Raw genomic sequence first — 14,328 nt, 5'->3', positions numbered from 1 at the left:
TAAATATTTTAAATTGCATGTACTTTTTTTTGTATAACAATTATATTACGGTCTTTATTTTATTATACAAGTCCAAGATATAATAGTTGTTTCAAATTGCAAATTATTTAAACCAATTTGAACCAAAAATATGTAGATATTTTACAAATGTCATCCCTACGGATCTGGATAGTATATGGTCATCCATACATCTCTATGAGCCGTCATATCTGATTTCTCTCCCTTCTTAAGCATAACCTCTTTTACAAAATCCATCCATACTTTCTTCCGTCTAATAAACTTCAAGAATCCTTAATAAATTTGAGGTTAGAATTTATATAGGTTATATACAACCTTTAGAAAGGGGTACCATTTAGATAGCTGTAACAAATCTTTCACCATCAGTGGTGAGTTTAAGCCGATTGTAAATTTTCGACACCGTTTGTTTCACCGCTGGCATTTAGAATGTAAACTGTCTGTCGTAATTTATATTTATTGAGAAGATGAAAGGGTTATGTACGTTGATTTAAATAAATAATACCTTTCATGTATTTTGTACATACTCGTATCTATTCTATACAAATATAATAAAGCGTAAACACACACTAATTTGTGACGTAGGATGTCAGCAATCACAGCATATTGTTGAATAATTCTTTCTTTAATAAAAAGCCTTACACTTACGACACGCTTTAAGCTATATATTTTCACACTATTAAACTTAGGGGATAAATAAATTGAAAAAAACCTTCACGTGGAAAAGGGACCATAGACTACAAGCTGCCAACATTAAGGAGCAAGATTGCCATGGTCATCATGTCATGTCATTTTGACATTAGCAATTGGTAATTTGTCAAATGTAAACAATCTTACTAATATTATAAATGCGAAAGTTTGGACAGATGGATGGATGGATGGATGTTTGTTAGCGTTTGTAGCCTAAACGGCTGAACGGATCTCAATGAAATTTAGCACAGGTTTAGAGCATAGTCTAGAAGAACACATAGGCTACTTTTTATCCCGGGCATAGTTACGGTTCCCGTGGGATTCATTAATTTAGTTTTTTAATGTTTACTCGATCATTCTGCAACGGTTCAACATATCTTATTGAAATTTGGCACAGATATAAAACAAAGTCTGGAGTACACATGGGATAAGCTTCATCCCCGAGAAATGTCCGGTTCCCGAGGGATACGTAGCTTTTTGTAATTTATATAGTTTGTACGTTTTCGAATACCACGCGGACGAAGTCGCGGGCAACAGCTCGTAAAATATAATTTTCATAATTCCATGCAGATAAAGCCGCACAGGAACAGCTTGTTTTATTATATTAATTGTCGAAGTTGATCTCAAATCATGTCGCTTATCATAATTGTTAATTATTGTTTTGAGTAAATTTGCTACTTTAACGTTAGTAAAAGTATTTCAATGTCCTTGTTTATCAAAATTAACAAATAAAAATCTATTATTAGGTTTGGTTATTTACTTGGTCAAGTTTTAAAATTGGAATGGTTTCAGTAGGATAAAAAAAAAACATTGTTTTTATAAATGTGAGCTTGTACCACCATAATTACTTATAAGTGGGTCTTGGCTTACGACCATTTTTGTACCATAATTATGTTAACTTAATTTAAAAGTTGATTAAATACGCATTCATATACTTAGTACATTTAAAGGAAGGCTTTCGCGTGTAGGTAACGTAGGATATTGCGTGTTGACGAATACTTGAAACTTTTGATTTAGCGTAATTATACTTTTCGTGCCCTACACTGAATTTAAATGGACGAGCCCTACGCGTAACGTTGTAACTCGTTTTATGAGCAAAAGTACTTTTAATTTTTTTCGACCACCACTAAAAACATATTTCTAAAATCAACATTTAAAATTGTTGTAATGAGAATACAGATAAAATCGTGAATTGAAAAATAAAATTCTGTACAGGTACAATTTCATTTCATAAACAGTTAACGTAACGTTCTGCTGAAAAATCCTATTTCTTGGGTTACTACGATATCCGTAGGAGCCGTCGTAAAATAGCAAAATTTCGTTATAGTTGAAATATACATTAAAATACAAAGCACGTTTACAAACTACTTGCACGCTCCATATATTAATAATATTCCATTTTTCTTCACATATTTCTATTGTATTTTTCGCTTTAGGCATGTTATAAATCACAATAACTTGCGTTAGAAATAAATAGACTTGGTTTATAAGATTTGTTTCCATATTAAAATACATAAATACTAAATAGGTCAGTACAGTAGCTTAATAACCGTGCGACGGTAATTTGAAACACCATCATTCATGAAGATTCAACATTTAATTGACAGTTAAATAATGAATATTACTTCATGTTAATATAAAGAGAAAAGATTTGTATTTTTGTATGTATTAAAATAACTCAGAAACTTCTGGGCTGATTTTAAAAATTCTTTTACCTATGGAAAGGTAATTTATTTGTGAGTAATATGTTACTGGCTATATTTCTAGTTATAAATATATTTATAGTTATAAATAGATCAAAATATGACAATTTAATTTATTTACATTATAACAGTTTAGTGCGTTAAAAACATAATTTAACATAATTTTGAGAAACCACATACATTTAAAACATAGCATAAAATATGTACTTAATTTGAAATTTATTTAAAAATAATTTAAAGTTACTGTAACCATTATTCTTCTCTGAAACGGACTATAAAAAGTTACCTATCATATAAAATACTCACCAATCATTATACATCAGAGAAATACATTCTGAACACATTGAAACGCACCATCGTACACTAATAAATTACGGAAACACATAAAAAAATCTCACTGTAAAAACGGCTAATCTCACGCGATTAGCACAAACTCACATACACTCTACACCAGGAAAATGACCATCACTCAATTATTTCTATATAAAAAATCACAATTATATTATAATTAAACAGAACTATTATTTTCCTGTTAATATAAATGAGTTTTAATAAAGAAAATTGTCTATTTCATAACAATAGGTTGTTACCGTAGCAGCGTAGACGTTCACCCTCTACGAGGTGCCGCTACGAACTGACGTAGGATGTATTTGGAGGGAAATGTTTTGCGCATTCAACCCCCGGAGTCTGGCTAATGTAAAGTCGAACGGACCAGTGTAAAATTAAAAAATAACCCTACTAATATTATAAATGTGAAAGTTTAGATTGATGGATGTTTGTTAGAATTTGTAGTCTAAACGGCTAAACGGATCTCGATGAGATTTGGCATACACGTAGAGGATAGTCTGGAAGAATATATAGGCTGTACCTTTTGTTTTTTAAATTCTTTGCAGATGAAGTCGCGGGCGAAAGCTATTCTTTAATAATACAACGTCTAATTTATAAATACACACAATTTCATCATATTTTTAATGATATTCAAAGCAACTTAAAACATTTAATTGTAGAGGTTGTTTTTTTCTGTTTTTTTTTTATCTTTCTTCACCGTCACTGAGTTCAAAGGTGTTCAAAACGTATGATATATGAAAGAAGAAAATAAAATAATAATTCCAGCACTTGAAAGTTATAATGTACTTAAATCTTTTTTAATTAACAAAGCAAAGAGCAAAGCAACGTCTCAGTAATGAAGTTAAAAATTCTTTATTGATTTCATTACCTCTACTTCCACATTTTAAAAGTATTAAAAGATAATAATTTAAGTTGAGCATAATTGACTGCTTCTCAAAACTTTTACTTTTTTGAAAAATAATCTCTGTCTTCTTTGTTCTTAATTTCTATTTCTTTCCACATCTTTATTATTAGAGAGACCGATAAAATAAATGTAATCAAATTTATCATTTTTAATTTCATATACAGAATTATCCAGAGATATAGAAATAAGTGTTTTTGTTTTTTACTGTCTAATGATTTTAGTGATCGGGGACCCACCCAAAACATGTGGCGTGCCAATGATTTGCCACCCCTGTAGGATAAAATGTAAAATTTGGTTGACAATAATAAACAAAAGTAGATTTAAATGTTTTATATATACTTGATTATAAAATGTGTTTAATTATTCACGTTTTATTTATCTTCTCGTAATATTTGGCGATATACCTTCCGACTATAACCATAGGACGTTCTTGATATTTTAACAATAACTCCTTGTCTGTTGTCACCTGCAAACAAATATAACACTCAGACTAGCTTTTGCCCGGGACTGTCCGCGCAGAATTATAAAAAAATGGCATAAGTAGCCTATGTGTTCTTCTAGACTATGTTCTACATCTGTGATAAAATTCTTCCAATCTTCAAAAACTACTAAGCCGATTTTAAATGTTCTTTCACCGTTAGAGAGGAAATTAATCTGAGATTAACATAGGCTATGTCTGTTATTTTTTTTCTAAATTTCACACGAAGTTGCTAGCAACAGCTGGTATAAATTTAGAGGGTACCATAGTCTGGAAGAACACAAGGTCTACTTACTTTTTTAATTCCATGCGGACCATGTATCGGGCAAAAGTTCCTATATACATATATCCTCGGTACACAAAACAGTTATTAAAATAACCATTCCCCTTAAAAGTAAGACTGCTTACCTGATCTCCATTCAATCTGTCCAGTAAAGTGACACAGACGTCTGCAGCGCGCACAGCCGCTTCCCGTGCCATTGCGGCGAACGCGGTCGCCTCCATCTCTATATTGCGCACGCCCAGCGCACATAGATGCTGTAAGTATGACTGCTTCTCCTCCGACGTGTAGTCACAAAACGGACCGTCCAATCGCGCTTGACCTTTGAAACGCATAAATATTTACTGTAGACAGAAGACAGACAATCAGACAATCTTTTGTCTGTCCACTACACAGTAGATAAACAGACAGACAGTCAACCACACAGAAGACAAGCGGATAGAAGAAAGTCTGACAGGCGGACAGACAAAACACACATAGACAAACAGACAAAAGATAGACGGAGAGTTAATTTTTTTAATCCGTTTTCGTTAAAAGTAACGCAAATAAATCATCGCGAAATCTGGATATTTTTCGATATTACATCCAACACAATTTTACTGTGTAGATATAGGTTAACAACAATCTGCTATTTTTCATAAATAACACACATAAAAGAACACACACACATACTTAAATTGATAATCACCTTTTGGGAAGTCGGTTAAAGAATTTATGGAATTAATTCCACGTTCCTACAGAGCGAAAATGTTAAAATGGGCTATACCACTGTTTAAACGTAATAATTAACCTCAATAACATAAGTATATTATCGTGATTAACTAATTCGTGTCACATATATGAACCGTAATATTTTAAATTAGTCTAATAAAAATTCATTAAATACAACTTGTTAATGAAAATGTTCGTCCTTAATTAATTCGGGACGACTTTCAAATTATGTAACACCGTGTTGCTTTTGATTACATTTATAAATTCATGAAAACTATTTCATTTTAACTTTAGTGAATTTAAAAAATTATTTCGTACTAGCTTTCGCCAGCAACCCAATTAACCTGGAATTAAAAAAAAATAATAGTCTATGTGTTCTTCCAGACTATCCTCTACATCTATGCCAAATTTCATCGAGATACGTTCAACAGTTTAGACTACAAACTCTAACAAATATCCATCCATCTAAACTTTCGCATTTATAATATTAGTAAGCTTACATCATATTTATTTGCTTTTTTAGCTTACTTTATATTTAAAAAAAAAAATTATTAAGCGATCATTTCAAGAAGTGATAGTCTAAGTTATTCAGAAATTTTAGTGTAGTTTTAAACTACATTTGTAAGTCAATTTTCTTATATGTTTTCGAAGTTTTTATACATGAATCGACAGTAGAAACCGACATTAAATGAGTTACCTCTATAAAAGTCATCAGCCGCCATAGTTCCTCCACTATATGTGATAAATCCATCTTCCTCAGTCACCATAGACTGGAGTTCTTGTACCAAACGCTTATCGAATACAGACGGTATTTTACGAATTTTACCTAAAACTGGCTGAAATTAAGTTTAGAAATGTTTGATATATAAAAATGCCCTTTTAAGTATGATGTTCCCTGTTGTAAATAACATAAGATGGCACTTAGACAAGCGGGATTAAAAAAAAACTTTTAAGAAATAAATTATAAAAAAGAACACTGTCTGCGTATGATAATGCAGCTTTCTAATGATGGAACTTTAAAAGAAGTAGTTTTTCAGTTTATTAGTTACATACTGTAGCTTAAAAAAATCTTGGTTATAATGTAGATAAGTAGAGTTATTGTTTTAATCCAAGACTTACTAAACTTTAAACGGTACGAGGTTTTACAAAACACTACTAGTTAGAACTACAAGGTAGTGTAAAGTAAAAAGTTGTATGTACACTTATGCCTTTATAACTTACAAGGTCATATGTCTTCTCCAAAGTACCATTAAGACCCCAGGAAGATATCACGATCGAACCCGCAGGTATTTTCAGACCACCGCTAGTTCCTATTCTGAAGATTATCGGATTCTTCACTTTCGCATAATATAACACTTTTAATATTTCCTGCAGTAGTATCGTCATTGAAGATATACCTATACCATGCTGAAAAATGATTTATTATATACTAGATTTCGCCCGCGACTCCGTCCGCGTGTGATTAAAAAAACGAAAAATGAGTAGCCTATCTGTTCTTCCCGGCGATCCTCTACGTCTATGTCTAATTTCATCGAGATCTGTTTAGCCGTTTATGCTACAAAAACTAACAAACATCCATACATCCATCGTAACTTTCGCATTTATCATATTTATATGATTTAAATTCCTAAAATCCAACTTCCTTTTAAAGTTTTAATCTACGTTTTGTCCGTCTTATCATAACTCGCTGATCTCTATAAATTTACAGAAATTTTTCAAATTTTCCGACTTAAACTCGCTGTTAATATTACTTCTCAAACCTCCACCAACTGCGACCAACAAACCCAAAATGGCGTCAATCGAAAAGGCAAATACTTCGTCTAGCCTGTCTATTTATAGTGGTCAGTGACCTAAATTACATTCAAATTCTATACTTAGCAGTTAATACGATACTTTTTCAGTTATTTCATGACATTTGTGAGAAAAGTAAATACCTTTCATAATTTTCGACTTTCAGCGTAAAACATGTGAAAAACTTTACTTACACTAACAGAAATGACAGGTCCCACTTTATACATCGCGTATCTATGCGAGTGCTTACTTAGATTATTTGCTTCGTAGTCTATATTCAATATTTTAGCCATGTGTTTGGCGAATTCTTTCATACGATATTTGGTCCCGCCCATGCATACGAACTGAAAAATTAAGTAAATTAACACAAACTATATATCTGTCTCTCTCTTTTTGTTCTTTCCCTTTTCTCCGTTTAAGTACAGTCGGGAAATCTGTCGGTGATTTACATTAAAAGATACAATTGTTTAAACGTTTTGTACTCATTGAGACGACGCAGAACAAAAAACAAAAGAATTTATCATTTAAATGTCTGTATAAAAAAAAAAACAATCGGTACACGGCTTTATGCTTTGTGCGACTTTATTATCTAGTTTGTTATTTGTAAGAAGCGCAGTTTGTCTCGTTGCAAGGAACGATGGAATTTCACACTGGTAGACCCGCTTTAACATCTTCGCACGAACGGGTCGGCTCGCCGCCAGCAATACCACGACTCCACAGAAGATAGCCGTAAAGTGGGAGCAATTTCGCGTTTCGTCTGATGAGTGTGGTGCCGGAGGCCTAACTTTGGTCCTTTTTCCTTTCCACCCTTTTTCTTATGAGAAAATATGGGAAGGGAAAGTGGACTTGACAATGGAGGAGATGCATAGGAAGGGGAAATATCCTCTTTATGTGCGTCTCCTCCGTCGATTAAGGTTAATTAAAAAAAAAAATTACAAATGGACACCGCATATTTTCATTACTGTACTTTTTTATAAAAGCGTCTAAAAGTTACTTAAGCAATCTTGAAGCAGATTTTTTTAATCCGTAGTCACTATTAATGACTCTGAGAATAGCTGATAATTAAATAAAATACATACTTTGACATCTCCAAACATGGATTTTAAGTCGTATTTAGCAGTATCCAGTCCTAAATGGTAGATGAAGTCTTGCTGCATTCCCGCTAGATTCTTATTCAATAGACGAATAGACCCGTCTGCATATCTAAAATAAATTAACATAGTTAATTAAACGAAATGAAGATATGCAAGAAATTACAAGCATATTATAGAACTCAGTATATATTAGAAAAAAGGATTGAGTAAATATAATTATGGCACTTGGAAAAAATAAAAGTTTTCCATCACATGTTGTGTGATTCAATAACTTTCACGTCAAAAAATGACGCAAATACATCCTCATTTTTAATTTATTAGCTGTTGCTTTCGGCTATGTCCTCGTGAAATTAAAAAAATATACCCTATGCTACTCACAGATACCTTTCTAACGATGAAACATAGCCTATGTTACTCACCGAAAACGTAGCTTTTTAATGGTCAAGAATCTTTAAAATCAGCCTAGTAGTTTTGAGTTATTTCAATACATATAAAAATACAGACAAAAAACTTCCTCTTCATTATATTAATATACAATATTTTCATAATAATAGCATACACTATAACAAAATTTTACTCTCTAAATTACCATTAAACTAGATTGACTTTAGCTGACGCTTGCCAGTGGATGGGCCAATCTTATTACTTTGGCAAACATTTGATCAAACTGATTGATCAAATATTTGACAATCTCGACTGTACAGCCTGATGGGTCAGTTAAACGAAGGGGGTTGGCTTTGAAAATTAAAGTTTATTTCATTTGGTAGGTTGCCTGTTATAACGTGCTAGCTATCAGCCGCCTCCGTCCGCGTGGTATTTAAAAAAAAAGTAAGTAGCCTATGTGTTCTTCCAGACTATTCTCTACATGTGTGCTATATTCATCCAGATCTGTTCAGCCGTTTAGGCTACAAAGTTTAACAAACATCCATCCATCCATAGTAAAAAGTAAGATTTAAAAGTAAATAGGTTAGCTATTTACTTAATTACTTAGACGCTCTTAACTTTTTATATCTGTAAATTCCGTCATCAAAGTCAAAAATTTTAAAAATCTACACTGTGCCACAAAGTTTGCAGTTTATTTTTTAAATAACGGTTGTCTAATGCTACATTTTGCCACAGCTTTACCGATGAACTGATGACGTACGCGTAATCTGATCGTTAATCAGGGGGAATCATCAGCAAACCTACACGATAAGAGCGCGCACAACTTTGACTAAACTATCGCACAACCGTTTAGTCTTGCTTTGATTCCTATGAGCTTACATGAAGGTGCGCACACTCGATTTTTAGTTGTGCAACTAAACGGTTGAATTGGCTGCGAAACAATCGACAATCGCACATCAGTTGTGCAGAGTTTAGTGAATGCGCCTGCTCTTATATTAAACACTAGCTGTTCCCATGCGACTTCATTCGCATGAGATTATGAAAATTGTTTTATTGATTAAATTAGTCAAATTCAATTGCAAATGTCAAAATGACAGACATGACATGATGACAAAACATGTCAATTTTGCTTCCTTGATGTTGGCAACATCTTATGCTCTCTTTCCCACATTTGGGTTTTTATCCGAAATATTTACCCCCTAAGTTTAATAGCGTGAAAATATATAGCCTAAAGCGTGACGTAAGTGTAGGGCTTTTTATTAAAAAAAAGAACTATTCAAAAATATACTGTAATTGCTGACATCTTAGGCAACAAAGAAGTGTGTGTTTACGCTTTATTATAATAGTATAGATAGTATAGATTACCATTAACAGTAAAATAAATTGGACTTACTTTGGACATGGAACATTTGAATTCCACTTGCTTATACAATTATCATAGTGCTCTTCCCATCCTTCTTTAGTTGGTAACATATAATCACAGTCACAGTCTGGCATATTGTCACTAAAGTCTGAAATCAATTATACAAATCAATTTGATTAGTCCACTTTAGCTTTCTCTTAACTATACACGGATGCAAATTGTCTTTTGCTATACACGCTTGTTGTCACCGATAAAAAATGCAGTATTTCAATATGCATGACTAGCTGTTGCCCACGACTTCGTCCACGCAATGTTAAGATAATAAGTAGCCTATAATATGCCCGTCTATGTCAGCTGCCCTTCAGTGAAAGTCTGGTCGAATTCGCTCCAGCCGTTTCGGAGATTATACGAAAAAAACGCGGCATGCGGACAGATGACAGACATTTTTTTAATGCGATTTTCGTTATTAGCAACGCAAATACATCTTCCCGATATCCGGATTTTTTTTTTGATGTTACAAAAAGACACTCCAATTTTATTATGTGTATGTATAGAATGGCTTTCGCCCGCGACTCTGTCCGGGTGGAATTAAAAAAAAAACAAAAGCGTGTAGCCCATGTGTTCTTCCAGGCTGTTTTCTAAATCTATAGTAAATTTCATCGAAATCTGTTCAGTCGTTTAGGGTACAAACTCTAACTAACATCCACCTATCTAAACTTTCGCATTTATAATATTAGTATGATAGACTACAACCTTATAGAGTGTAAAGTCAATTATTTTGATTTTTGTCATTTAATTAAATGTTATTTAACAAAGTTTAACTTCAAAGTCGCTTCCCTTTGAATGTTTTATTTAATTATTCATGCGTGTCATGTTGATAAGATTAAATGTACACACACGATACCAATAAGCTGATATCAGTAACATTTCAACATGAGTTGTATCGAGCGATATAAGTAAATAGAATACATGGTTATACGTGCTATGTTCATCTCTTTCACAGAATACATCTCATATTTATTTTCAAATAGTGTGAGAGGGATGACTATAACTTTTGATTTCGATTTATTTTCGAACCCACAATCACTTGATTAGAAGTCCGGAGCCTTAACCATTTAGCTTTAGATGCTTCAATTTATATTATAACTAGCGAACCGCCTTGGCTTCGCGTGTCTAATGCTGATACGAAAATTTTAAATATTAGTAGATCTCTGTTAATTTACTAATATTTCCTTTAACCATTCCAACTAAGCTCTAGGCTTGTGCTGGATATGGTTCACGATAGTCTTATGGCGAGATCTGAACCCTCGACCTCAAGATCCGTAGTCCGTATCCCAAACCATTAGGCTATTGGTGCTTGTTTTTTAAAACATCATTTTTTTTTATTTTGCCTTTATTGCCGAAACTAAAAACATTTACAAAACAAAACATAATATTAGAAACCTTTAAAATTATCAGTAGTTTTCTACAATTGTACGTGTATTTTACATATACATAAACTTTCCTTCCTTCAAAAAAATCCGCATCAAAATCAAGGAAGCGACTTTGTGATATACAAATCGAAACTATCTTGGGTACTTAAATCAATTTTTTAACCTTTTGACAAACTTTTTAATCTTAGAACTTTAACCTTATAGTGACGTTTATTGTCAAGGTTATCGCAGATTGTTACTATCGAGTTGCCAGTTATATTTAACAAAATAGAAATCACACGCATCTGTTTAAAGAACTCCTTTTTTCATGTACAGTTCTTTAGTGCATTATTAAAAAACACCGAAAGTATCAAAAAATACAACTTTTTTGATGGAGATACCAAACTTTGTAAAAAAACTAGAATTTGCCTGCAACTCTGTCAATGCTAAATTAAAAAAAACACTTAATAAGTAGCCAGTGTTTTTCCAGACTATGTTCTACATCTGTGTTAAATGTCATCGAGATCTATTAAAATTTTCTGGTGAAAAGTAGTAACAAACATCCATCCGACTTTCGCGTTTAAAATATTAGTATATTGCCCTCCAGTACCAGTTAATAAAACGATATTACATACCTGATTTTATAATAACAAAAACGCCAAAAAAAACTTCAACAATAAATTAATTTCAAAACAAATATTAGAGAACTAATAAACTAGTAATTAATTTCCAACTTATATCAACAAAGAAGCATTTTATTACTATTGATTTTCATATAAAAAATCCGAACAATACTGCCCGTTTAAAAAAGTATTTAAAATTGGGTTGATTAAACAAATAATAATGATTAAAAAAGTTTAACATTAATAAGTGGAATTAATAAAAACAAGTACAACAACCGGTGTTCTATTAAGCACTGCGAAATTACATCATCTACCACACATATTAATGTTAGTTTCACACGAGGGCAAATTACTAAGACAGAGTATCACGACAAAGCAGTATTGCTATTTCTGAACGCACTCTGAGACAGACTAATGCTGTTAACTGTTAATGCGTTCATAGTACATTGTTTATTCTGCCCTCGTGTGAAACTTATGAACATAGCGTTATAGAATCGAGTATAGATTGATTCCTACTTCATACTACGTAAATTAGTCGAGTAGTAATTTAGTAACTAATTCGTGTCGGAACAAGAAAAGTTTAACCGAGATTAGCAATATAGGCGAGAATGTTTAAGGTCCTAAATTACTCTGTTTCAATGACATCCGATTGTAGCGTCAGCAAAACAACTGCCATTCGCAAGGGCGCTTTAAAACGCGCGGAAAAAAAACGTTGATGTAGAACAAATGCATTTCCATCTGTACATACGATAGGATTTTACAGGGCGATGCTTTTTTTATTCAACAGTGTTGCATTTTGAGCGCTAAATAAGACCTAACATCAGTGATTTCAAAACATATTAATGGGAGCGTTAAAAAATCGCCTTTGCGAAAAAGTAAAAATTACGCAGATGTATTTATTCACAATAAAAATAGAGGAAAATATTAAGCGACCATTTGTTTTTCTAGCATTACCCGTTAACATTGCAACTTATCAAGCAGGTGTCCTTTTAGTATTGTAATAAATTAAAATTGCATTATACAAAAACTAAATATAATACTTTGTTTTTAAACTATATTTAAGTTATCCTTATGTCAAATCTAAGAATTGAAACCCACTTTCTGGTGATAGATTGATCTGAGGTACACTTTGTTTGTACATTATTTTAGTATAAAACATAAGGAAAATCGTTCTAAGTTTTTATTATACTTTGAATGAATTTATCTCACTAATGTTATAAATGCGAAAGTTTAGATGGATGGATGTTTGTTAGAGTTTGTAGCCTAAATGGCTGAACGGATCTCGATGAAATTTGCCATAGTTGTAGAGGGTAGTCTGGAAGAAAACGTGGGCTATTTACTTTTGTTTCTTTTAATATCACGCGGACGGAGCCGCGGGCGAAAGTGATAGATACGTATTGAAACTTTGTATTAACAAATCGGCCATGACTATTTGTGAAGGTCAATTATATGAAATGTAATTAGGTACTGGCCGCAATAAGTTCTAAGAAAAACTTAATCAGACTGACCTCTTATTGCGTCACCTAATCATTTAGTTTGGTAGACATTTGTAGCGTATTTAAGGTTATTATTAGTTAATTAAAAATATACGTCATTTGCTTTTTGTAGAGGTCAATGCATCTGTTCACATATTTTTCTTGCCGGTCCATAATTTTCATTTTGAAAAAATGTGAAACTAACTTGTCTTACCTCTTCTATTACGAATCATTTTTCCCTCAAATGATTTACTTTTTTATTTCAAATACTAGCTTTCGCCCGCGACTACTTCTGTGTAGAATTTAAAAGAAAAATAAGTAGCCTATGTGTTCTTCCAGACTATCCTCTTCATCCGTGCCAAATTTAATCGAGATCCGTTCAGGAGTTTAGGCTACGTACTCTAACATCCATCCATCCAGCTAAACTATCGCATTTATATTTATATAACAATATATAGTAAGATAAGATTGTCTCCAAAAAAAATGGAATTTTATACCGCCATCTTTCGGTAACTTAATATACTAAATAGTGTCTAATTCACATAAAAGATGGCGCCACTTACTATAGAAATCTTCGTCTTCAATTATCCAACGTAAAATATATACCTCGCAAATATTATAAACCGGCAATCACATTTGACCCAGTGACTAAAAGTAAAACGAAATTGTAACAGCACAAATACTTATATTATAAATGCAAAAGTTTATATGGATGGATGTTTGTTAGATTGTAACCTAAACGGTTGTACGCATGTAAATGAATTTTGGTATACATGTAGAGGATAGTCTAGAAACATATAGGCTAATCACTTTTTTTATATTCTACGAAGACGGAGTCGCGGGTAAAGGCTAGTATTACTATATTAGTAATAAAATCTACTTAAAAAAATGAGGGCGCTAGTGAGCTATCATAATTAAGTTCCATTTGTGGCCACCGGTACGGATTACTTATCGCACTATATTTCATAATCATACTAATCATCTTACTTCTTACTTCTTACTAATATTATAAATGCGAAAGTTTAGATGGATGGATGGATGTTTGTTAGCGTTTGTA

General features: G+C 32.4%; 1 protein-coding gene across 1 annotated transcript; it reads right to left on the bottom strand.

The window, feature by feature from the left end:
- Positions 1 to 3,966: 3,966 nt before the first annotated feature.
- On the bottom strand, positions 3,967 to 11,992 carry LOC106110544 (uridine phosphorylase 1-like). The gene is made up of 8 exons (XM_013292402.1): positions 11,809 to 11,992; positions 9,792 to 9,909; positions 8,000 to 8,123; positions 7,115 to 7,264; positions 6,351 to 6,536; positions 5,827 to 5,965; positions 4,547 to 4,740; positions 3,967 to 4,126 (listed from the first exon to the last, which is right to left on the bottom strand). The coding sequence occupies exons 2-8, from the start codon at positions 9,893 to 9,895 to the stop codon at positions 4,025 to 4,027; spliced, it is 999 nt and encodes a 332-aa protein (XP_013147856.1). The 5' UTR covers positions 9,896 to 9,909; positions 11,809 to 11,992; the 3' UTR covers positions 3,967 to 4,024.
- Positions 11,993 to 14,328: the final 2,336 nt, after the last annotated feature.

Source organism: Papilio polytes, unplaced genomic scaffold, assembly GCF_000836215.1.
Source record: "Papilio polytes unplaced genomic scaffold, Ppol_1.0 DF824225.1, whole genome shotgun sequence".
Taxonomy (NCBI): Eukaryota; Metazoa; Arthropoda; class Insecta; order Lepidoptera; family Papilionidae; genus Papilio; species Papilio polytes.
The sequence above is the reverse complement of the archived record's forward strand: the minus strand, read 5'-3'. Positions and strand labels throughout refer to the sequence as shown.

What these genes read in the sequence shown, in the direction of transcription:
- LOC106110544 (XM_013292402.1), bottom strand. Translation starts at nt 9,895, where the DNA reads ATGCCAGACTGTGACTGTGATTATATGTTACCAACTAAAGAAGGATGG. An exon ending in CCATGTTTGGAGATGTCAAA is followed by an intron (nt 7,265 to 7,999) that starts GTATGTATTTTA and finishes TTAATTTTTCAG; the next exon opens with TTCGTATGCATGGGCGGGAC. An exon ending in ACAGATTGAATGGAGATCAG is followed by an intron (nt 4,127 to 4,546) that starts GTAAGCAGTCTT and finishes ATTTGTTTGCAG; the next exon opens with GTGACAACAGACAAGGAGTT.